The sequence below is a fragment of the Thunnus maccoyii genome, chromosome 12, assembly GCF_910596095.1.
Source record: "Thunnus maccoyii chromosome 12, fThuMac1.1, whole genome shotgun sequence".
Taxonomy (NCBI): Eukaryota; Metazoa; Chordata; class Actinopteri; order Scombriformes; family Scombridae; genus Thunnus; species Thunnus maccoyii.
In genome coordinates, this window is record NC_056544.1 from 33,531,815 (window position 1) to 33,559,154 (window position 27,340).

A 27,340-nucleotide genomic window follows, 5' to 3' on the forward strand; every position below is an offset into this window, starting at 1 on the left:
AGGAGGTATTCAGCCCCATCAGAGGAGGCGGAGGAGCTGGGTGTGGAACCAGTTCTTCGTCCTGGAGGAGTACACCAGAGATGAACCACTGTACGTCGGAAAGGTAACAACACATCACATGACCCACATGTCTCTATGTATATAAATGTATGTGTGTATAAATGTGAGTATATAAGTGTGTATGTATGCAGAATATATGTATATATCCTGGTTAGTGACGGTCTGTTTAAACCACAAGGGCCTGACTGGAGGAGACATTCACATCAAAATGATCCAGGGCAAGAAGACGAGTCCAGACTCATTTTAGATTCACGTTTTAGAAAAATAGCACAAAGGATGCTCCTCCCCCAGTGGGTCCTCCTGAAGGAGCACAGCTCCAACACCAGCATCACTTACATCAATGGTCAGCTGGAAGAGTCTGTTAAAGTCAGGGGCAGCAAGAACAGGGGCACTAGCTAGCCGTGTTTTCAGGTTTTAAAATGCAAGTTAACAGGTATCTGTCCAAACAAAAGGAACCTTTGGGCTCAGCAGGTTGGTCAAAGGTCAAAGGTAACAGTCTCCTATGATATCCTGCCATAACAGTTTACGATAGCCTCTACTTTGGCTTCAGTAAAGGATGTCACTGTGGCCTGTCTGAAAGGTTCAGGGTCAGATTGGCAGCAGCAAGCCTGAGGAACACCTCTTCGGCTGAGTTACATGTTGGGACCAGGTAGAACTGTAAATCACCACGTCATCAAGACAAGCCTCACAATCTGCAACTCCTTTCAACACTTGATTCACCAGATGCTGGAGTGTGGCTGCTGCATTTCACATCCCAAAAGCCACGACAGTGTAGTGACAGAAATGATCAAGTGCCATAAAGGCAGAGATTTCACAGCTCACTGAGTGGGGGGGGGGAACCTGCCAAAAGCCCTTTAAGAGGTCCAACTTGGTAGCAAAAGCTGCAGACCTGACTTGTCAATACAATCATCCAGAAGGGGAAGAGGGTAGCAGTCAGGCGTAGTTACAGAGTTAATTTTTCCAAAGTCAGCACAGAAACAAGGTGTACCATCTAATTTATCAACAAGGAGGCTCTGGGAGCTCCATGAGCTAACATCTGGTTCAGCAGTGTCATTCTGTAGCATGTGGTCTACTTCACCCTTTAAAGATGCAGCATCGCCCACAGCAGTGTCATGCTGGATCAGAAAAGAGGCTGGCATGTCTGTGTATGACCTCAATGATGTCAAAAATGTTCTAGGGGATCTACATAAGAAAGGTGGGCAGGATTTTGGAGTTTGGCAGCTGAGCCTGAGGAGCCTCCTGGCTAACAACATCAGTGTCCTCAGCTACAAAGGTAGGAGTGTTCAACACAGTGACAGGCTTCACATCAGAGGGCAATGATAGCATTTCAATAGATCCACATGATATAAACGGGTTTTATGTTTCTGATCTGGAGTCTTCACCAAGTAGTCACACTCACCAACCTGGTGATCGATCACATATGGTCCACTGTATTGAGCACCAGTGCTGTGTCTCCTGAAGAGAACACTCTTTCTTTTAAGGTACCGGCCTTTAATTTTTTCTTGGGCTTGGCCAGTTCACATGCCACGTTAAGCTTAGACCAGAAATTACACACAAAGTCTGACATGTTCACAGGAGGAGTCTGGTGTGCCAACCATTTCTCTTTCAACAGTTTCAAAGGGCCCCGAACAGTATGGACAAACACCATTTCAGCCGGGCTGTAACCAAGGAACTTGTAGGTCACTTCTCTAGCTGCACAAAGGAGTAAAGGGGTTCCTTCATCCCAGTCTTTACAGTTAGTTGTAACTCTTTAGAGTAGGCTTGTAACATTGATTTTAGAGTCTGGTGAAACCTCTCTAGGACTCCCTGAGACTCTGGGTGGTGAGCAGATGAAATGCAGTTAGAAAGCTGCTGGAGCACCTGAGAGAAAACATGGGACATGAAGTTTGATCCTTGGTCAGTTTGAAAGTCCAAACACCGTGAAGAACTTGATGAGGGTCTTAGAAACAGCCGAAGCTGTAATTTTGCAAGTAGCTGCACACATGATGGTCAGTAAGTACTGGTTACCTGATTTAGTACGAGGAAGCAGGACAACACAATCAATCAAGACACGCTTAAGGCTCTCCAATAGCAGGATGCAGAGGTGCATGTGGAATCTTCTGATTAGGCTTACCAACCATCTGGCACACATGAAGTGTTTTACAATACTGTGCAACATCTGATTTTACACCGAGCCAGTAAAAATGCCTCAGCACTCGATCTAAGGTCTTTTTGATTCCCATATGTCCTGCAAGAGAATGATCATGAGCCAAATGCAAAATATCAAGACGGTAAGAACCTGGTACAAATATTTGGAACACACTACTCCAACCATCCTGACATGACACTTTCTTATCAGCACTCGATTACTTACAAAATACCAACAGGAAGCATCTATGAATATGTGTCTCTGAAACAGCCTCTTCAAAGAGGGGTGTCAGGTTCATCTGTGCTTTCAGACACTATAGGAAAGGGGAAAACTTCAGAGGCAGCAAGCACTCAACCACCAGCCAGTTTGATTCCTAAAATGAAAGACAAAGAGCCACAGCAACCTCATCAGAGACCAGAGATGTTTGGAGATGAAGGTTATGCAGAGGCAAGGACAGATAACCTCCACCAAACCCTTCAACAAGGGCACCAGAGCCCAAACCAGACTGATTAGTGAACTGTAGGAAATCCTAGAGGACCAGAGACTGAAGAGCTCCAGTGTTTGATGAGATCTTAATAAGTCACCTGGTCTCAGGATCAGAAGTAAGGAAACATTCCTGAGAAAAGATGAAGAGCCAGCTTGCTCACTCTTTTAAAATAATGTGTTCTAGCTTCGGTTGTCTAAGGCAGTGGTTCCCAACCTTTCAGGCCTGTGACCCCTTAAAATAAAGCAAAGTCTGCTGGGTCTCCTCGTCACATGTTGCAGTGTCTAACAGTCAAGTTACTGATTATTGTCTTGATTCATCCGTTAATCGTTTTGTCCACGAAATGTCAGAAAACAGCGAAAAATATCTGTAAAAGTTCTCCACAGTTCAAGGTTACATCTTCAGATGTCTGGTTGTATCTGACAGTCCAAAGATATTCAGTTTGTCATCATGTTCTGCAAAGAAAAGCAATAAATCATCACACCTGAGAAGCTGAAACAGATTTTTTTTTTTACATTTTTGCTTAAAAAATGACTGAAGTGATTATTCAGTTATCAGAATAGTTGCTGATTAACTTCTGTCAGTCGACTAATTGATTAATTGACTAACCTTGCAGCTCTAGAAAGACTCAATCACTCACTTATTTTTAACTTTTAACTTCTAACTTTTAGAGGCTTGAGGAGGTAAAATACAGAAATCCACAAGAAATAACACAGAGATTAGAAGAAAGCTTAAAGAAAAAAAATCACAATTTTGCTTAAAAAATATGTTCTTTTCTGTATCTGATCAGGTCCTTTCATCTTGTGACCCCTTTGATTAATCCAGTGACCCCTTGTGGGGGTCCCGACCCCCAGGTTGGGAACCACTGGTCGAAGGTTTTCTCTGATGTCTTCTGAGACTGGCAGCATCTTTTAACGAGGGTTCAGTTACTGCGGAAACTGACTCTGTAAAGCTAACCTGCTAACATGCTAACCTTGCAAGTTGCTGTTGTTGTTGTCAGGAGCACACACACACACACACACACGCACACATGCACACACGCACACACACACACACACACACACACACACATGCACACACGCACACACACACACACACACACACACACATGCACACATGCACACACACACACACTGCACTGCCCTGTGGCTTTCTGGGAAATGACTAACAAAGTGTTTGTGCTTTAGATGACGGCTGCACAAATCTAACCCGACAGATCAGACTGATCTCAGCGTGTGTGTGTGTGTGTGTGTTTGTGTGTTTGGGTAAAAGTTTGAGCCTGTGGTGGTTTTCAAGACACACTCCAAACTTGTCAAAACCTTGAATAATTTATTTTAGCAAAAAAGGGTTTACAAACATAAACAAAAACAGCTCCATAATTCCTATCAAACTCAAAAGATATCGAAAAAATAACTAAAAGTTGTATTGAATTGCTATAAAGTGGTCAAAATTGGCATTGAACCACAGCCTCAACCCGTCCGACACTGCCAGACTGACCTACTCGCTGCCATGACCAGGTGAGTATATAATTGCTGTTCAGTCACCTGCTCAAACAATAACGTATTCCTCTCGGCCACAAGCAATCAAAGATAGCTATATCAAATTATATCCAAAATTCTACACATAACTAATATAGCTATTCTAACTCATATATACAATAATTCATAGGCTACACGATCATATTCATTTTAAACTAAAAAATGGCTATAACATTCCAGCTCCTAATTATTGCTGGGCAACTAATTACAAAACTAAAAATATAGCGCCAACACACACTGCAGTTCTAAAATGTATATCATAAATACTATGCCTTGGGCATTAGACATCATAAGTTTTCAATCAGATACCCTCTTTCCCCCCTTATGCATTTTTTTATGCAGGGGTATGTGCGTTATGAGAAAATGTATTGCGTATGAATGTAGTGAGTGTAAGCATAATAGAGTGTGTTTGTCAGTGTACATGTAGAGTCAGAGGTTCCAGACTCCAACAGCAGGCACAGCATGTATGACTGAAGCTACGCCCCCTCCAGCAGAAGGCATAGCTTGGTGATGGGTCGTTCCAGTTCAGTATCTTGGGTCCTGAGACGGACACGACGAACATATCCCTTGGAGTCCGCAATGGTCTCTGTGACTTGTCCCAATGACAACGAATTCCTGGGTGCTGAATCCTCCACAACAAGCACAAGGTCTCCAACTGCAAAGCTTTTTCATGCTCTGTTCCACTTTTGATGTGTTTGCATTAGTGGGAGATATTCTTTGACTCACCTCTTCCAGAACAAGTCTGCGATGTATTGGACCTGCCTCCACCGTCTGTGAGTGTGTTGGTCCTCCCTCCTAAACAAGCCGGGTGGTAGAAGTGGTTTTGCTTTGAGCTGCAAGAGATGGTTTGGAGTTAATGCTTCAAGGTCATTAGGATCTTCAGTGGACGGTGTAATAGGACGGTCATTTAAAATAGCCTCTACTTCACATAAAGCAGTATGCAGGACCTCGTCATACAGCACTTGCTGCCTCAACACTGTGCAAAGCACTTTCTTGACCTGCTGCACCAGACGCTGCCAAACTCCACCATGATGAGATCCATGTGGGGGGTTGAAGGTCTATTTGATTCCATCTTGAATGAGAGAACTCTGCATCTTGTTAAGATTAAATTCTCTGACAGCTTGCTTCAATCCACGATTAGAACTGACAAAGTTTGTCCCATTATCAGACCATATCTGTCTGTCTTGACCTCTACGACAGATGAAACTTCTGATGGCATTTATACATGAATCAGTGTCCAGCATATGCGTCACTTCTAGATGGACTGCACAAGTGTTTAAGCATGTGAATATGACACCATACCTCTTCACAGTGTTCCTGCCTCTTCTCACCTCCATTGAGCCCAAGTAATCTATTCCAACATCGGTGAATGGTGGGAGGTCTGCAGTGATTCTGTCAGCAGGTAGATCTGACATTTTTTGCTCACCAGGTCTCTATCATTGTCGCTGGCATGTCATACACTCTCGGATGACTGTTCTGGCAGTGGAGTTGGCATGCAATATCCAGTAGCGGCGTCGAAATGTGATTTCTACCACCATGACCAACCTTTTGATAGATGTGACGCAGAATGAGTGTTGAGATATGACTGTTCTTTGGTAGAATCATTGGGTGCTTTGTCTCTTCAGGAAGAGCAGACCTGCTCAACCTACCACCACTTCTCAAAACTCCATCTATCTTTACAGTACTGTACTGAAGAACTGTCATGCTGTCTGACCAGAATACAGACTCTTCCATGTTGATTTCCAGTTCTGTTTTCAGCATCTTGTTCATTTGTACAGCTAAAACTGCTGCTGCAAGCTCCAGCCTTGGTATGGTTGTTTGTTTCAGCGGCGCCACTCTGGCTTTTCCAATGACGAAGGCGACACTCACTTCTCTCCTGATGTTTGATAGCTGGAGGTAAGATACTAAGCCATACCCAACTTCACTGGCATCACAGAAATGATGCAACTGTGCTCCTGTTATCTCTCCAAAGTCTTTGGGTGCAAAGCTTCTGTTGATGTTGAATGTATCCAGTAAAGCTAATTCATTCAGCCATCTCTGCCACACCTGAGCTGTTTCTTGTAGGATTTGGTCATCCCACCCCAACTTTGTCTTACACAAGCTTTGCAAGATTTGTTTTGCAGGGAGCATAACTGGTGCCAGGAATCCTAGAGGGTCATACATTGAGCTAACAATGGACAGAATGCCACATCTAGTCACCGAGTGGGGTTTTACCTTCATGCTGAAAGTAAAGATATCCTGCTCCACATTCCATTGAGCTCCAAGTGCCCTCTCCATGGGAAACTGGTCTCTGTCAAGGTCCAGTGTTTTCACACCTTTAGCCCTTTGGTTTTCAGGGATGGCGGCCAAGACAGAGTGATGCTCACCCATTTGTTGAGCCAAAATCCCCCTATAGCACACAGGTCTGTGAGGTGTTGATACAGAGATGTTGCTTGCTCCACAGTATTGACTGATTTTAAACAGTCATCAACATAGAAATTCTGTCGGACGGAGTTTACAACCTCACTTGGGTATTCATTCTGGTTGTCATCAGCTGTTTTCAACAGAGCAAATGTAGCACAGCTTGGGGAAGATTCAGCTCCAGAAATATGGACTGTCATTCTGTGTTCCACCAGGTCTTTTATGATGTCCCCATCAGGCCACCAGAGAAAACACAGAAAGTTGACATCTTCATTTGCCACCTTCACCTGGTGTAACATTCCCTCAATGTTGGTCATGAAAGCTATCGGGCCCTGATGGAATTGAAGCAACACACCCAACAGTGTATTCGTCAAGTCAGGACCTTGTAAAAGTTCTTTGTTCAGGGAAGTTCCATCATATGCTGATGCACAATCAAACACCACACGTAGTCGTGGTCTTCTTACATGGGTGATAGACTCCATGATGTGGTACAAACCACACTTTTCCACTTTCATGTTCCACTTGGTCTTGAGGTACAACTTCTGCACACCAGTTTGCAATGACATCCTTCACTTTTTTAAAACTTTTTTAGGAGGTTTTGTGCTCTTTGCTGGGCTACAGCTTTATTATTGGGCAAGGTCACATTAGCCTTGCGAAAGGGAAACTTCAAGCTGTAATGGCAATTCTCCAGCATGGCTGAACTTGACACTATGTCCATAAACTGTTGATCTTCATTGTTTGTTGCATTTTCCAGGTCATCCACAAATTCAATCCCAGACATGGTGTTGAAGCAGCTTCGCAGAAAAAGTGAGTATGATCTTAATGCAACACCATCTTCTGCCTTTATAGCTGACCAACTTAATGCCTTATTCATGACTGCTGAAGTAATTTTCATCTTGTTTCCAAAACGCCACTCAAGCCGCTCCATTGCCTTGTTATAGCCTCTGCTCGGTTCCACATGCAGGCAGCTGCGAACAAGTTGTCTGGGTTCACCCATTGTGTACTGCTCCAGATAGTAAAGCCTCTCTTGCATACTATCTGTTTTGCTTTCTATACCTTGCTCAAATGCTCTGATGAAGGAATTAAACTGAAGTGGGTCCCCATCATAGATGGGAATCTCTCTGATAGGAAGGAGGGAGGCTCTCTGTTGTTTAACTAACATTTCAGTTATGTCATTTTGCCTTCTCATCACCTCTGCAAGAACATTGCTGTTGCTTGTTGGGACATCTGTTTTTTCATGAGCATGGCTATTAATTGGGGTAGCAATTTGTTCTGTTTTCAGTGAATGTTGCTTACTTTTGCCTTGAAGGATAGTTGAGCTTTCTTTGGTTCTGGTGTTTTTTGTGTTGTAGCAGAGGAGAATTTAGATGAGGCAGAGTGATGACAACTTTTGTTTAACTTAATGTTGCATTGATGTTGATGTTGATGTTAATGTTAATGTTAATGTTGATGTTAATGTTGATGTTAATGTTAATATTAATGTTAATGTTGATGTAAATGTTGATGTTAATCTTGATGTTAGTGTAGGATTAACTGTTGGACTGGTCCTTTAACTGACCCGCTGTTCTCTGTCCTGGTCTCTACAGCTGCACTCAGACATGGATAAAGGTGACGGCCAGGTGACGTACGTGCTGAGTGGTGAAGGAGCGATGTCCATCTTCACCATTGACGAGAACACAGGAGACATCCACGCCACCAAGAGGCTGGACCGGGAACAGCAGGCGTACTACACTCTGCGGGCTCAGGCTCGAGACCGAACCTCCAACCTGCCAGTTGAACCCGAGTCCCAGTTCATCATCAAAGTCCAGGACATCAATGACAATGAGCCCAGGTTCCTGGACGGACCGTACAACGCCAGGGTGGCTGAGAGGTCTCCTGCAGGTGAGTCTGGACTAACAACCTGCAGGACTTGATCAGCTCAGATCCAAGTGATCCTGTTCTCTGTGTCCCAAAGTAATCTGCTCATTAGGGGGTCAGTAACTGTGATTTACAGCATGTAGAAACTGTTACATGTTGGAAATATATACACTGAATGACATTTAGATAAAGGTTTAAAACACCTTTCAACAACATTTAGTAATAAACACTGAGACGTCTGTTCATGAGTAAACGAAAACCAGAGTTACAGGAGAATACATACAACAGTTCTGTAAACAGAAACATTAAATCCGTTCATGAATCCTGTGAAGTGATCACTGATGTAAAATAAAATCTGACTGTGTGAGAAGCCTGAACACAAACAGGCTCTTAATGTGAAAATCAAAGCTCAGACAGGCTCTTATTGTGAAAATCAGAGTTTAAAGGATCATTCTGGTGATTTTTAAAATATTTTTCTTCTTCTCACATTTGGATCCAAACCAACAATGAACTAAAGTCCAGAGGTTGTGATCTGTAGCACAACAAGCTGGTGAAGCTGTAAACAGAACTGCGTTCATGCGCATGCTCAGTGGCGTCTGCCTTATGCAGAACTACTCTCTGGAGACTGAAAATGTGATGCTGTTATTAGTCTCTATATTATGCCTAAGTTGCTATAACTAACTTTAGACTGAAATGTTGGGGTGTTTGGGTTTGGTTTCCTAAGGTAGCTACCACGAAGGTTTACCTGTTTTGGATGAAATTTATAATACAGTAATGAACAAAGAAACTGTCGAACTTTGCAGATTATCTATTAATATTAACTTTGCAGTATCTTAAATAACTCACCCAGACAACTCTCTTGGATGAAAAGGAATAACAGTTTACTGACCCTTTTTGTTTTTTTGTTTGTTTGTTTTAAAAGGTACAAATAATATTTACCCTTTTAGTTGAAATGAAACAAAACACAAATAACACAAATTAGACCCCTTCAAAATAGTAACCTGTGAAATAATAAACAAAATTAGCTTTTCCAAAATTAGCAAATCAATAAATTACCTGAGAAAATATGCAAACTAAATTGGCTCATACCAAAGAGTCACAATCCAAAACTTAAATCCCCTCAGTTTTCCCTGTAACAGACTCAGATCAAATACTTAACTAGACTCTCAACACCCCAGTGGGCCCACACACACACTTACATGCACAAAAAATAAAAAACGTTGCAGGCCCATTGCTCGGGTGTGGTGCAGCCAACTTATTCTCAGCAAAGCAAAGACAGGAGATCCAACTTACAGTTCGGCATCATGGAGAAACAGCTCATGGTCCAAAAGATGAAACCAGATGGCAGCGGAGGTGAGCTCCCTGTCAGAAAGCACACAGACCATCCTTTCCGATGAGCAATGGTGTCCTCTGGTCTAAAGCTCGCCGACTTTAGCTCAGCACAGACATACTTACACAAAACAGTCTCCATAATCAATTGTGATTAAGCATGAAATTTGAGTTATGGTTTACAGCTACACTTTACTTAAACATACACCAGGCTATCCATCCTAGCATTTCTCTGCATTTCTCCTGCTCCATGTATTTCTCTCTCTTTCATTGTGTCTCTCTCTTGTCTTTTTCTGTAACTTCGCCCTCTACTGTTCTCTTCTTTACCTATGGCCAATTAACACAGGTGGCACCGACTGACACCTCCAGTAACCAATCAAACAAAATAACCGAAACTAAAAGGCACAATCTGTTTTTTTTTGTCTTTTTAGCTTACCCCACTGTTTGCCCTAAATATTGTTTACAACTGTTTATTTTAACGACTTACTGAACTATTTACATCATACCTTATTTCTAACTAAATTATCTTAATCTCTCAGTTAACTATTTTTCTTTCTTTATTAAACTAAATTACTTTCAGTTTAATTGTCTTACTAAATTTTCCCACCTAACTTTATTAGTAGCTAACTTGTTGTAACACCTTACTTTTGCACCAGGCTATATTTGGAGATGTTTCTAAACAAACTACTGTGACCAAACTCTTCATGATGAAGAAACATGTCACCCAGTGCAGCCATGTGGCTCACTGACATTTTTAATAGTTTTTGGACAACAAATGAAGCATTGCGTTAGTTCATGCAGGACTCAGAAGTCATACGCCCCAGCTGTAATCAGCTGACAGCCTGCTGATTGAATCAGTGTTTCTAATCAGTCACATACCAATCACAGCCATTCAGGCGGCCTATTTGAATATGACTCCCTCCTACACTGATCCCTGCTACACCAGTGCTGCCACACTACACTTCTTCACACATTACTTACCATTGCCATGCTTGTCATGTTTCTTGAGCTGGATGATGGATCCGACATTGAGGAAGATTGTATTTTTGAAACCATTGATAAAAAGCTGGCCGGTGATTAAGATCCTCAAAGCTCTCTATAGCCGAAACATCTCTGCTCCCTTGGGGGCCAGTAATAAGGAGCTTTTTCAGTTTTTTATTTCAAACCTTCAGGATCAAGACCAGGCCGCAGTTCCTCCTGTCGCTCCTTTCCCCATTCCTAAAAAATCTTCATCAAAGAAGAAGGACTGCCCTCACCCTGCTGCTAATGCTAATGCTAAGGCCAATGCTAATGCTAGATCCCCTGCTAAACAAGCAAGACTCCAACCTCATGCCAACTATCAGGATGAAGACCCGGTTCTTGCCGCTCTGATCAACATCCAGTCCTCCCTCAGTGAGATGGATGTTTGCCTCCAACTTCTAGAAATGAACAGCCTTCCTCAAACTTCAACTCCAGGGCCATCTACTGCATCAGCTGTGACCACGGTAGTCGGTGCACTCCTGGTTGACGTCACTCTGCACATAACTCTGGGAACTGCAGTCCCCACAGCTTCAACAGGAGTGCCATTCTTTCCACCTGCTGCTGCAGTTTCTCTTCAGCTAAGAAATCAAATCCTCAGACAATGACATTAATTTGGTTAAAATTCTGCTGTGTTCAGCTGAAATATCTGACAGACGTCTTGTTTACTGTGGAGAGGTCTCAGTCATGCTCAAAGAAAGTGATCCTAGACTGTCTAAAAATCTGATTATGGCTGAGTTTAACGTTACCTTTGGCGTCTTCAGAGACATATGTGAAGTTTATCCGGACTATAGATTTGAACTGGACACATACTTGAATGGAGGTCTACGGCACAGAGTAATAAGATATATCAGGCTTTGATATACACACACAATACTCTAGTAGATCAATTCATTGTTAGTTTGGATCCAAACATGGAGAAAAATGTAGAAAATCTCTTAATGTGAAGAATCACAGTGTTAGCTCATCAGTTTGTACAATAAAGTTGAGTGTGAATGATCTCCTGTTTGTGTTTACAGGTACGTCAGTAGTGACGGTGGTGGCAACTGATGCTGACGATCCCACCTACGGAAACTCTGCCCGACTGATTTACAGCATCCTGCAGGGGCAACCATACTTCTCTGTGGAGCCAAAGACAGGTGAGCACTCCTGAGCACACCTGAACACACCTGAACACACATGAACACACCTGAACACACCTGAACACAACTGAACACACCTGAACACACATGAACACAACTGAACACACCTGAACACACATGAACACATCTGAACACAACTGAACACACCTGAACACACCTGAACACACATGAACACACCTGAACACACATGAACACAACTGAACACAACTGAACACACCTGAACACACATGGACACACATGAACACACATGAACACAACTGAAGACACATGAAGACACATGAACACACCTGAACACACATGAACACACATGAACACACCTGAACACACATGAACACACATGAACACACATGAACACACCTGAACACACATGAACACACATGAACACACATGAACACACATGAACACACCTGAACACACATGAACACACATGAACACACATGAAGACACATGAACACAACTGAACACACATGAACACACATGAACACACCTGAACACACATGAACACACATGAACACACATGAACACACATGAACACACATGAACACTTCTGGCTTCTGCCTGTACCTGAACCATCACCTGTACCTGAGCCTCCACCTGTACCTGAACCATCACCTGTACCTGAATCTTCATCTGTACCTCCACCTGTCCTGCAGGTGTTGTCCGTACGGCTCTACCTGACCTGGACCGGGAGCTGCAGGACCAGTACCTACTGGTCCTCCAGGCCAAAGACATGATCGGTCAGATGGGGGGTCTGTCAGGAACCACCTCTGTCACCGTGATGCTGACTGACGTCAATGACAACCCACCACGCTTCCCCCGCAGTGAGTCTGACATTTATAATTAATCTGTCTGTACTCCTTTCTGTACACCTGTCTGTGTACCTGTCTGTGTACGTGTCTGTACACCTGTCTGTGCACCTGTCTGTACACTTGTTTGTACACCTGTCTGTGTACCTGTCTGTGTACCTGTCTATGTACCTGTCTGTATACCTGTCTGTGTACCTATCTGTACACCTGTCTGTGCACCTGTCTGTGTACCTGTCTGTGTACCTGTCTGTACACCTGTCTGTGTACCTGTCTGTGTACCTGTCTGTGTACCTGTCTGTGCACCTATCTGTACACTTGTTTGTACACCTGTCTGTGTACCTGTCTATGTACCTGTCTGTATACCTGTCTGTGTACCTATCTGTACATGTGTCTGTACACCTTTCTGTGTACCTGTCTGTGTACCTGTCTGTGTACCTGTCTGTGTACCTGTCTGTACACCTGTCTGTGTACCTGTCTTTGTACCTGTCTGTACACCTGTCTGTGTACCTGTCTGTGTACCTGTCTGTGTACCTGTCTGTACATCTGTCTGTACACTTGTTTGTACACCTGTCTGTGTACCTGTCTGTGTACCAAGGTATGTACCTGTCTGTATACCTTACTGTGTACCTATCTGTACACCTGTCTGTACACCTGTCTGTGTACCTGTCTGTGTACCTGTCTGTACACCTGTCTGTGTACCTGTCTATGTACCTGTCTGTACACCTGTCTGTGTACCTGTCTGTGTACCTGTCTGTGTACCTGTCTGTACACCTGTCTGTACACTTGTTTGTACACCTGTCTGTGTACCTGTCTGTGTACCTGTCTATGTACCTGTCTGTATACCTGTCTGTGTACCTGTCTGTACACCTGTCTGTGTACCTGTCTGTGTACCTGTCTGTGTACCTGTCTGTACACCTGTCTGTACACTTGTTTGTACACCTGTCTGTGTACCTGTCTGTGTACCTGTCTATGTACCTGTCTGTATACCTGTCTGTGTACCTATCTGTACACCTGTCTGTACACCTGTCTGTGTACCTGTCTGTGTACCTGTCTGTACACCTGTCTGTGTACCTGTCTATGTACCTGTCTGTATACCTGTCTGTGTACCTATCTGTACACCTGTCTGTACACCTGTCTGTGCACCTGTCTGTGTACCTGTCTGTGTACCTGTCTGTACATCTGTCTGTGTACCTGTCTGTGTACCTGTCTGTGCACCTGTCTGTACACTTGTTTGTACACCTGTCTGTGTACCTGTCTATGTACCTGTCTGTATACCTGTCTGTGTACCTATCTGTACATGTGTCTGTACACCTGTCTGTGTACCTGTCTGTACACCTGTCTGTACACCTGTCTGTGTACCTGTCTGTGTACCTGTCTGTGTACCTGTCTGTACACCTGTCTGTACACCTGTCTGTGTACCTGTCTGTGTACCTGTCTGTGTACCTGTCTGTGTACCTGTCTGTACACCTGTCTGTGTACCTGTCTGTGTACCTGTCTGTACACCTGTCTGTGTATCTGTCTATGTACCTGTCTGTATACCTGTCTGTGTACCTATCTGTACACCTGTCTGTACACCTGTCTGTGCACCTGTCTGTGTACCTGTCTGTGTACCTGTCTGTACACCTGTCTGTGTACCTGTCTGTGTACCTGTCTGTGTACCTGTCTGTGCACCTGTCTGTACACTTGTTTGTACACCTGTCTGTGTACCTGTCTATGTACCTGTCTGTACACCTGTCTGTGTACCTATCTGTACATATGTCTGTACACTTGTCTGTGTACCTGTCTGTGTACCTGTCTGTGTACCTGTCTGTACACCTGTCTGTACACCTGTCTGTGTACCTGTCTGTGTACCTGTCTGTACATATGTCTGTACACCTGTCTGTGTACCTGTCTGTACACCTGTCTGTGTACCTGTCTGTGTACCTGTCTGTGTACCTATCTGTACATATGTCTGTACACCTGTCTGTGTACCTGTCTGTGTACCTGTCTGTACACCTGTCTGTGTACCTGTCTGTGTACCTGTCTGTACACCTGTCTGTACACCTGTCTGTGTACCTGTCTGTGTACCTGTCTGTACACCTGTCTGTGTACCTGTCTGTGTACCTGTCTGTGTACCTGTCTGTACACCTGTCTTTGTACCTGTCTGTACACCTGTCTGTGTACCTGTCTGTGTACCTGTCTGTGTACCTGTCTGTACACCTGTCTGTACACCTGTCTGAGTACCTGTCTGTGTACCTGTCTGTGTACCTGTCTGTGTACCTGTCTGTACACCTGTCTGTGTACCTGTCTGTGTACCTGTCTGTGTACCTGTCTGTACACCTGTCTGTACACTTGTCTGTGTACCTGTCTGTGTACCTGTCTGTGTACCTGTCTGTACACCTGTCTTTGTACCTGTCTGTACACCTGTCTGTGTACCTGTCTGTGTACCTGTCTGTGTACCTGTCTGTACACCTGTCTGTACACTTGTCTGTGTACCTGTCTGTGTACCTGTCTGTGTACCTGTCTGTACACCTGTCTGTACACTTGTCTGTACACCTGTCTGTACACCTGTCTGTACACCTGTCTGTACACTTGTCTGTGTACCTGTCTGTGTACCTGTCTGTACACCTGTCTGTACACTTGTCTGTACACCTGTCTGTACACCTGTCTGTGTACCTGTCTGTATACCTGTCTGTCCACCTGTCTGTGTACCTGTCTGTGTACCTGTCTGTGTACCTGTCTGTACACCTGTCTGTACACCTGTCTGTACACTTGTCTGTACACCTGTCTGTGTACCTGTCTGTGTACCTGTCTGTGCACCTGTCTGTGTACCTGTCTGTACACCTGTCTGTCCACCTGTCTGTGTACCTGTCTGTACACCTGTCTCCTCACAGAGAGCTACCAATTCACTGCTCGGGAGTCGCTGCTGGTGGAAACTGTGGTTGCTAAGATCAAAGCTCTGGATCTGGATGTGGGTTCAAACGCTGAGATGGACTACAGGATCCTGGATGGAGACAGACTGAGAACCTTCAGGATCAACACTGATCCCAACACCCAGGAAGGACTGATCACCCTACAGAAGGTACTGGTTTATTACAGAGAGTACTGGTTAATCTTCAGAAGGTACTGCTTTATTACATAGAGTACTGGTTAACCTACAGAAGGTACTGGTTTATTACAAAGAGTACTGGTTAACCTACAGAAGGTACTGGTTTATTGCAGAGAGTACTGGTTAACCTACAGAAGGTACTGGTTTATTACAAAGAGTACTGGTTAACGTACAGAAGGTACTGGTTTATTACAGAGAGTATTGGTTAAAATACAGAAGGTACTGGTTATCTTACAGAGATTACTGGTTTATCACAGAGAGTACTGGTTTATCCCAGAGACTACTGGTTATATTACAGAGAGTACTGGTTTATCTCAGAGACTACTGTTTATCTTACAGAGAGTACTGGTTTATTACAGAGTGTACTGGTCATCTGACAGAGAGTACTGGTTTATTACCGAGAGTAGTGGTTATTGTACAGTGAGTACTGGTTTATCATAGAGAGTACTGGTTATCTTACAGAGAGTACTGGTTAACCTACAGAGGGTACTGGTTTATTACAAAGAGTACTGGTTAACCTACAGAAAGTACTGGTTTATTACAAAGAGTACTGGTTAACCTACAGAAGGTACTGGTTTATTACAGAGATTACTGGTTTATCACAGAGGGTACTGGTTATTTTACAGAGAGTACTGGTTTATTACAGAGAGAAATTGTTATTTTACAGAGAGTACTGGTTATCTTACAGAGAGTACTGGTTTATCAAAGAGAGTATTGGATATCTTACAGAGAGTAATGGTTTATCACAGAGAGTACTGGTTATTTTACAGAGAGTACTGGTTACGTTACAGCGAGTACTGGTTTATCACAGAGTGTACCGGTCATCTGACAGAGAGTACTGGTTTATTACCGAGAGTAGTGGTTATCGTACAGTGAGTACTGGTTTATCATAGAGAGTACTGGTTATCTTACAGAGAGTACTGGTTAACCTACAGAGGGTACTGGTTTATTACAAAGAGTACTGGTTAACCTACAAAAAGTACTGGTTTATTACAAAGAGTACTGGTTAACCTACAGAAGGTACTGGTTTATTACAGAGATTACTGGTTTATCACAGAGGGTACTGGTTATTTTACAGAGAGTACTGGTTTATTACAGAGAGAAATGGTTATTTTACAGAGAGTACTGGTTATCTTACAGAGAGTACTGGTTTATCAAAGAGAGTATTGGATATCTTACAGAGAGTAATGGTTTATCACAGAGAGTACTGGTTATTTTACAGAGAGTACTGGTTTATTACATAGAGAACTGGTTATTTTACAGAGAGTACGGGTTATCTTACAGAGAGAACTGGTTTATCACAGAGAGTACTGGTTATTTCACAGAGAGTACTGATTTATCACAGAGTACTGGTTATCTTACAGAGAGTACTGGACAACCTACAGAAGGTACTGGTTTATTACAAAGAGTACTGGTTAACCTACAGAAGGTACTGGTTTATTGCAGAGAGTACTGGTTAACCTACAGAAAGTACTGGTTTATTACAGAGAGTACTGGTTAACCTACAGAAGGTACTGGTTTATCACAAAGAGTACTGGTTAACCTACAGAAGGTACTGGTTTATTACAGAGAGTATTGGTTAACTTACAGAAGGTACTGGTTATCTTACAGAGATTACTGGTTTAGCACAGAGAGTACTGGTTTATCCCAGAGACTACTGGTTATATTACAGAGAGTACTGGTTTATCTCAGAGACTACTGTTTATCTTACAGAGAGTACTGGTTTATTACAGAGAGTACTGGTTATGTTACAGCGAGTACTGGTTTATCACAGAGTGTACTGGTCATCTGACAGAGAGTACTGGTTTATTACCGAGAGTAGTGGTTATTGTACAGTGAGTACTGGTTTATCATAGAGAGTACTGGTTATCTTACAGAGAGTACTGCTTTATCACAGAGTACTGGTTATCTTACAGAGATTACTGGTTTATCACAGAGAGTACTGGTTTATCTCAGAGGCCAGCCCGACAAAAATAGACCCTGCATATAAAGATGGTGGAGTGGGGAAAATAACCAGGTGTAAGTCGCATAGCTCACGGACCCAGTTGACACATGCCAGTTGTGTCTCTGGCAGCCTGACTATTAAAAACTGTAGTTATCAACTTGACAGCACAGAGGAAACTCTCCAGAGGAAACAGAATTAAACATTTATCTTCTGAAATATTTTTAGACAGCTCTGATGGAGCTCAGGATTTATCAGGAGGACGCTGCTTTACTCCAGTCTCACTGTATGAACCTGGACTGTGTGTGTGACCTTTAGGATGTGTAGAAGTACACAGAACATTAACATTGCATCCTGACTGGTCCTGTCGGCATGTCTGGAGATTTAAATAATCAATGAAGTTACTCTGCTGTGTCTCGTGTGTAAATGTGCACTGTCTCTCAATGGGGAGATGGACTTATCATTTCACAGTGGTATTGACAGTTTTCTTGATTATCTCTTGTGAGCTGACCGGCACTGAAGCAATAACATCTGTAGGCTGTAATGACTGCACCAGGGATGTCTTACATGTGTGATGTCTGTCCTCTGTTGTCTGGGTTAATGTTTAGTTGTGTGTTGTAGAGCTGATGAGCAGCTGGTCTTGCTGGTGCAAATATACTGTATCTTAGACTGGTAGGCTATAAAAGACGCCTTTTGTCTGTACTATTGTGTACAGCCTTTATAGACTGATGCTTTGTTGGTTGAGCATCTTAGATCGACGTATTTGGCTGTTTCTGCCTTTGTGATGCAGAACGTTGCACAGTAAACTGTATTAGCCCACTCAAAATACAATTCCAGGTTTATACAGTGGAATTGTTTGTAATAAAGCAGCCCTTATGGATGAATCCTGAGCTCCAGCACTGTAAGGACATTTTTATTTTAATCCATACCCACTGCCCCCCACCAGCAACCACTTGTGAGGATCCATGTCCTTCAACCCCCAGGCCCCTCCAGGTTGCCCTCCTCGTCTGTCACCCTTTCCACCCCCTCCCCCCTCTCTGACCAGATGAAAGAGCTGGTCACTGCTGACTCCTGTCTGTCAAAGAAATGATTTTAAAATATTGCTGTTGGTTTATAAAGCACTGAATGGTTTAGGACCAAAATACATTTCTGATCTGCTGCTATGTTATGAAGCATCCAGACCTCTCAGGTGGTCTGGATCAAGTCTGCTTTCTGTCCCCAGTCACAACTAAACCGGCAGAAGCAGCATTCAGTTTTTTTGTTCCACATATCTGAACAAACTCCCAGAAAACTGCAACTGCTGCAACTTTCAGCTCTTTTAAATCACAGCTGAAGACTTTTCTGTTTGCTTTTGATAAAACCAAATAATTATTAATTTCTTACACTGCACTGTAACTTTTATTCTTGCATTTTATAGCTGTCTTATTATAGCTGGCTTATTATATTTTAGCCTGTTTTTCTTTTCTATTTTCTTAGCTATTGAATGGCTGCTTTTAACTGTATTTAAATGTCCTTTTATGGCGTGTTTCTTTTGCACTTTGTAATGTTTTATGTAAAGCACTTTGAATCGCCTTGTTGCTGAAATGTGCTGTATAAATAAACGTGCCTAATGTCTGTTTTCAGACATTCTTTACCTTCCCCTCACCAAAGTTCAAACACTGAATCAGCTGTAACAACAATGTGAACAGTTTCCCTCTCCTTCCCCCACTCCTCTCTCCAGAGTCTGGATTTTGAGACCAAATCAAGCTACATGTTGCATGTCGAGGCATCCAATCGTTATGTGGACACTCGTTTCCTGTCAGTGGGTCCGTTCAGTGACACAGCAACACTTCGTCTGCTGGTAGAGAACGTGGACGAGCCTCCGGTCTTTTCCTCCTCCGTCATTTGGATGTTGATCTCTGAGGCAGCTCCAGTGGGATCTGCTGTGGGACCAGTTTCAGCTCACGACCCTGATGCCACCAACAGTCCTGTCAGGTGCAACTATGCATCAGCATTTCACCTAGAGATACAGAGACAAAGTGATACAGAGATAACATTAAATAAAGATTTCGAGATACAGAAGATAGTTAAACGGAGACACAGTGATACAGCGATAAAGACATACATACATACAGAGGTACAGAGATACAGACATACATACATACATACATACATACAGAGATACATACATACAGAGATACAGTTATATGGTGATACATAGGTACATACAGAGATAGAGTGATACAGTGATAGTGATACAGAGATAGAGTGATACAGAGATACAGAGATACAATGATAGTGACACAGTAATAAAGTGATACAGAGATAGTGACACAGTGATACAGTGATACAGTGATAGTGATACAGAGATACAGTGATACAGAGATACAGATACGGTAATACAATGATACAGATACAGTGATACAGAGATAGTGATACAGTGATACAGTGATAGTGATACAGAGACAGAGTGATACAGTGATAGTGATACAGTGATACAGAGATAAAATGATACAGTGATACAGAGATACAGTGATACAGTGATAGTGACACAGTGATATAGTGATAGTGATACAGAGATACAGTGATAGTGAATGATACAGAGATAGAGTGATACAGTGATAGTGATACAGTGATACAGAGATAGTGAATGATACAGAGATAGAGTGATACAGAGATACAGTGGCACAGTGGTGATGATGTTGTCACACTGTGTCTGCAGATATTCCATAGACAGGACTTCAGATCTGGATCGTTACTTTAAAATCGACAGTAGCTCAGGTTTGATCAGAACAGCGAAGCTGCTGGACAGAGAACTCAGATCTCTGCACAACATCACCGTCCTCGCCACTGAGAGCTGTGAGTCAAACACTGTACCACATTAAATTTAATAAAGTTTTCTTGACACAGTTTCAGCTGTAACTCTTCAGCAGACCTTGAGCTGTATTCATTTTTTCTTTTTTGTTTTTGTGAATGTGTTGAGTCATTTTAGTTTGGCAATTTCCTGTCTGGTCCTGATGTAAGCAGCGGGACAGATGTGCCTGATAGGTTTGACTGTCTACCTCTTTTGTGTGTCTCAGTGGATCCGTCTCAGGTGGGGAAAGCTGTGGTTCTGGTCTCTGTGACAGACGTTAATGACAATGCTCCGACCTTCGCTGTTGATTATGAAACGTTTGTCTGTGAGAACGCCGCACCTGGACAGGTATGCAACAGCTCTACCATGTTTATTACCAACTACACCCTCTTCAGGGTGGTAGCCAGAGGAGAGGGAGCAAGTGTCTGACTGTGACTGATTGTTATCTGCTTATATAGAGGCCAGTCAGTCCAGGTGAGCTGAATCTCCCTGACGACAGACTCCGCCCACCAGGCTCCTGCAGGTGAGGACAAGGAGTCTGTCCAGAGAGGGTCATCACAACCCCCATCATAAAGAAGAGGTTCCAAAACAAACTCTGGAACTAGAACAAACAATGTTAATACAGTTAAAACTGGCTTTCCACGCTGATTCTTGGTCCCTTTTAATCAAACTGTGGAGACATACATAATATCATAAACAAAGAACAACTCCCACCAATCTGACACAGAAAGATCACCTTTACCACAAGTTTCACCATCTTGTCTAGCCTCAGACATCAGAGTCTTGGTACTGGAGGAAGCATATTTAAGACTAATGAGGAGACAAACAAGACTGTATTTGGCACAAGCAGAGGTAAAAGACAGCATAACCATGTGGGATAGTACGGTATGTATGATAGATGTCTGTATGTCAAGGCCAACTCTCTGACTCCACAACACTCAGACAATGCATCAGGTGAGTGTCAGCATCAAGGCCCAATACCTGACTACATGACATGTACAAACAGAAAGGTAACTAACCCTTTCCATTAAACAAACCTGATACAAAACACAAAACTAAAAGTTCTGAATCCTAATATGCATCAACAAAATCAAAAAATAGTCCACACAAACAAACTGGAACTTCCCTACTCTAGGCTAACAAATACAACTACATAACCTCACCCCCAGTTTTCAGGCAGCTACTGTAGGGGGGTATTTATTCACTGTAAACCAGTGCCAGTAAGCACCTGCTATGCATTTACCCCCAGAAAGCCATGGACGTGATCCCAAGCACATAGCTGTACCCATTTTCACTGCCACGTTAAGAGATCAAGCTGCAACAAACTCACTACTAGAGCTCATTACCAAAACCTAGCGGGAAAACTCCAGTAACTAAAAGGGCATCTTAAGCCAAAATGAACAGAACAGCACTTACCAAATTTTAACCAATCTCAAGACAAGAAGGGACAAAGGACTACAAATTGCTCTCCCCCGAATGAAAACAAACCTCATGTATGATACTCCCCAAACTGGTAAATTACCAAGTAAACTCTTAAGTCCAGATTTACCAAAAACCAAATGCCTACAAACAAATTGACAAACACCCATAATCACAGGAAATAGCAAAACAAGAGTGGGCCAAATTAACACAAAAGCTGAATTTCTTACCAAAAGGGTTCATTTGATTCAGGACAAGCCCCTAATTTGTAACAACAACCCAACTCAAGGCTGCACAAAGGAGAGGAGACCACACAGGAGTTGTAGCTAAAAATAGATTTATTGTACATAACTAAAAGATAAATTAAACTAAACGCAGCCAAAACCAAACAGGGTGGAGGCCAGAGAAGAGAGAGCAAGTGACTGACTGCCACCTGCTTATAGAGAAGCCAGTCAGTCCAGGTGAGCTGGATCTTCCTGACGAGAGACTCCACCCACCAGGCCCCTGCAGGTGAGGACAAAGAGTCTGTCCAGAGAGGGGTGGCACAATGATCATTAATATTGTCGACAAGTGTCCAGTCAAAAGGAAATGGAAGATGTTTTGACTCTCATCCAAAAGGCTTCTTCAGTTCACTGAAGAAATGAAGAAGACTTTTGGATGAGAGGAGGTGTTCAGGTGTATAGGTGGGCAGGTGGATGTGGAGATGATTCGATGTAAAATCATCATAGTCGTCAGTGAACCTGATCATTGATTGACTGTTATTGTTACATTTGTAAAGTCAAAGAGAAGTAAATGTTGACTGCCTCTTGTAATGACTGGTGTAGTTACAGGCAAGAGGACTCAATAGCATGATTCAGAAGCAGTAATCCTGATCAGAAAACAGTCTTTACTTGAGTTTGGTACACAGGTAGTCAATCAGGAGGTAAGGCAAACAAAATCTGACAAGGAGAGGGCAAAGGTGAGTAGTGACAGGTGTGTTGGATGTTAGTATCAGTCAAAAGACAGACGGTCCTTGAACACACCGTTCAACCAGTCTGTGCTGTCAGCCAATCACACACTGGTAACAAATTCCACATTGAATTAAACAGACTGAGTCTCTCTGCAGGCAGAAACCTGATTGGTTGGTTTAGAAACCGATCAGCAGAACGAGATCTGCATTCACTGAACTAAAATATGAATCAAAGCTGATTTAGTGAACATGTAATTAATTTACATATTCAGATTAATCTCTCTCATGTGTTTGACCTTTGATCTCTCAGATCATTCAGACTCTGAGTGCGGTGGACCGCGACAAGCCACAGGACAGACATCACTTCATGTTCTCTCTGACTGCCGAGGCTGCTGAGAACCTCAACTTCACCCTGATAGACAATAAAGGTACAGTCCAATTTAAAACATGAAGGTCTGCCTTAAATAATAACACATAACAGAGGCACAGTCCACCTTAAATAATAACACATAACAGAGGCTCAGTCCACCTTAAAACCAGAGTTTATTTTGTGACATCACAAGCATGTGCTGTAAGTGTATTGAATGGAATGAACATTAACGCCTGCTGACATCACTCAGGTGTGTCTTCATTCTGTCCATCCTCAGATAACACGGCGTCTGTCTTGACAAGGCATGCTGGTTTCCTGCGGCGGGATCAAGTGGTTCACTTTGTACCGGTGGTGATTTCAGACAGCGGCAGCCCAGCGCTCAGCAGCACCACCACGCTGTCTGTCACCGTCTGCATCTGCGACCTGAACGGGACCCGCCGCTACTGCAGCGGGGGGCCATTGCCGCTGGTGGGGATCAGCCTCAGTGCCACTGTCCTAACCTGCATCCTTGCACTGCTGGGTAAGACGTAAGACATGATGTCATCAGCATGGGGGTGGCAGGGAGGGGCTGACCTCTTACTCAGCTCAACTATTATTTGTTTATATTCCAGTTTTCTACCTGATAAAACAGCAGAGAAGAAGAGATGATACCTGCTACTGTCACTAATTAAAGTATTTTTAATTGGACCTGAACATGTCTCTGTCGTCTCCTTACTATGTTATCTCCTCCTCAGGTGTTGTCATGGTAACGGTTGCCATCAGACACAGGAGAAGAGAGCCTCTCATGGACGACGAAGGAGAGATTCGAGAGAATATTGTTCGTTATGATGATGAAGGTGGCGGTGAGGAAGACACTGAGGCCTTCGATATGCTTGCCCTGAGACATCTGAACAAGACCCACCTGAACCAGACCCACCCCGACCCACTGGGACCCCTCTGCAGAACACTGGGGCCCCAGCCCAACCTTCCAGGACCCTCCAGAATGCCGGGACCCCCCCCCGACCCACCAGGACCCCACAGAACAGAGTTCAGGATGGAGGCTGTAGTGGATGCAAACAGGATGTTCCTGGACTTCATCAGGGACAGAGTCCAGGAGGCCAACCTGGATCTGACGGCGCCTCCTTACGACTCTCTGCAAACTTACGCTTTTGAGGGTGGCAGCTCCGCTGCAGAGTCCCTCAGCTCACTAGACTCACTGGACTCGTTAGACTCGGAGCAGAGCTACGACTTCCTTAGAGGGTGGGGGCCGAGGTTCAGAAAGCTTGCAGACCTCTATGGACACCATGAACAAGGGGGGCTCTCCTCATGATCCCTCAGACTGCCACGACCAGGACCACCACGACAAGCACAGAGGAGGCTGAAGAGGACACTACAGGGGACACTACAGAGGGCAATACAGGGGACACTACAGAGGTGCTACAAAGGACACTACAGAGGGGCTGCAAAGGAAACTACAGAGGACACTAGAGAGGGCAATACAGAAGACACTACAGAGAACACTACAGAGGACACTACAGAGGACACTAGAGAGGGCAATACAGAGGACACTACAGAGGTAACTACAGAGGACACTACAGAGGACACTACAAGACTACAGAGGGGCTACAAAGGACACTACAGAGGGGCTACAGAGGACACTACAGAGGGGCTGCAGAGGACACTACAGAGGGGCTGCAAAGGAAACTACAGAGGACACTAGAGAGGGCAATACAGAGGACACTACAGAGGACACTACAGGGAAACTACAGTGGACACTAAAGAGGGCAATACAGGGGACACTACAGAGGGGCTACAAAGGACACTACAGAGGGGCTGCAAAGGAAACTACAGAGGACACTAGAGAGGGCAATACAGAGGACACTACAGAGGACACTACAGAGGACACTAGAGAGGGCAATACAGAGGAAACTACAGAGGACACTAGAGAGGACACTACAGAGAACACTACAGAGGACACTACAGAGGACACTAGAGAGGGCAATACAGAGGACACTACAGAGGTAACTACAGAGGACACTACAGAGGACACTACAAGACTACAGAGGGGCTACAAAGGACACTACAGAGGGGCTACAGAGGACACTACAGAGGGGCTGCAGAGGACACCACAGAGGGGCTGCAAAAGAAACTACAGAGGACACTAGAGAGGGCAATACAGAGGACACTACAGAGGACACTACAGGGAAACTACAGTGGACACTAAAGAGGGCAATACAGGGGACACTACAGAGGGGCTACAAAGGACACTACAGAGGGGCTGCAAAGGAAACTACAGAGGACACTAGAGAGGGCAATACAGAGGACACTACAGAGGACACTACAGAGGACACTAGAGAGGGCAATACAGAGGACACTACAGAGAACACTAGAGAGGGCAATACAGAGGACACTACAGAGAACACTACAGAGGACACTACAGAGGACACTAGAGAGGGCAATACAGAGGACACTACAGAGGTAACTACAGAGGACACTACAGAGGACACTAGAGAGGGCAATACAGAGGACACTACAGAGGGGCTACAGAGGACACTACAGAGGGGCTGCAGAGGACACTACAGAGGGGCTGCAGAGGACACTACAGAGGGGCTGCAAAGGAAACTACAGAGGACACTACAGAGGGCAATACAGGGGACACTACAGAGGGGCTACAGAGGACACTACAGAGGGGCTGCAAAGGAAACTACAGAGGACACTAGAGAGGGCAATACAGAGGACACTACAGAGAACACTAGAGAGGGCAATACAGAGGACACTACAGAGAACACTACAGAGGACACTACAGAGGACACTAGAGAGGGCAATACAGAGGACACTACAGAGGTAACTACAGAGGACACTACAGAGGACACTACAAGACTACAGAGGGGCTACAAAGGACACTACAGAGGGGCTACAGAGGACACTACAGAGGGGCTGCAGAGGACACTAGAGAGGACACTAGAGAGGGCAATACAGAGGACACTACAGAGAACACTACAAAGGGCAATACAGAGGACACTAGAGAGGGCAATACAGAGGACACTACAGAGGTAACTACAGAGGACACTACAGAGGACACTACAAGACTACAGAGGGGCTACAAAGGACACTACAGAAGGGCTACAGAGGAAACTACAGAGGACACTAGAGAGGGCAATACAGAGGACACTACAGAGGACACTACAGAGGATACTACAGAGGACACTACAGAGAACACTACAGAGGGCAATACAGAGGACACTAGAGAGGGCAATATAAGACTACAGAGGGGCTACAAAGGACACTACAGAGGGGCTACAGAGGAAATTACAGAGGACACTACAGAGGACACTACAGAGGGGCTACAGAGAACACTACAGAAGACACTACAGAGGGGCTACAGAGAACACTACAGAAGACACTACAGAGGGGGTACAGAGGACACTACAGAGGTAACTACAGAGGACACTACAGAGGACACTACAAGACTACAGAGGGGCTACAAAGGACACTACAGAAGGGCTACAGAGGAAACTACAGAAGACACTAGAGAGGGCAATACAGAGGACACTACAGAGGACACTACAGAGGACACTACAGAGGACACTACAGAGAACACTACAGAGGGCAATACAGAGGACACTAGAGAGGGCAATATAAGACTACAGAGGGGCTACAAAGGACACTACAGAGGGGCTACAGAGGAAATTACAGAGGACACTACAGAGGACACTAGAGAGGGCAATACAGAGGGGCTACAGAGGACACTACAGAAGACACTACAGAGGTTGTACAGAGGACACTACATACCCCCTTTCCACCAACTGCAACCTAGTGCTAGTGCCGGTTCGTAGTTGGTTTAACTAGCGAACCTTCTAGGAACTGGCATGCTTTTCCACCAGCAAGCACTTTATACTCCAACATAGTAGGTGGAGGTAATGCACTGTAATGCTAGTTTTCACCTGCCATAAAATGGAAAAAGTTCAAGAACAATTTCATATGACCATAAATGACAGA

At 44.0% G+C, this 27,340-nt stretch overlaps 1 protein-coding gene across 1 annotated transcript; it reads left to right on the forward strand.

The window, feature by feature from the left end:
• On the forward strand, nt 1–24,933 carry LOC121908804 (cadherin-7-like). The gene is made up of 12 exons (XM_042429095.1): nt 1–103; nt 7,365–7,417; nt 8,197–8,491; nt 11,833–11,952; nt 12,609–12,776; nt 15,635–15,822; nt 19,512–19,765; nt 20,493–20,629; nt 20,851–20,972; nt 23,303–23,420; nt 23,640–23,882; nt 24,097–24,933. Exons 3-12 carry the CDS (start codon nt 8,209–8,211, stop codon nt 24,669–24,671), a joined length of 2,208 nt encoding a protein of 735 aa, XP_042285029.1. The 5' UTR covers nt 1–103; nt 7,365–7,417; nt 8,197–8,208; the 3' UTR covers nt 24,672–24,933.
• The last annotated feature ends 2,407 nt before the right edge of the window (nt 24,934–27,340 follow it).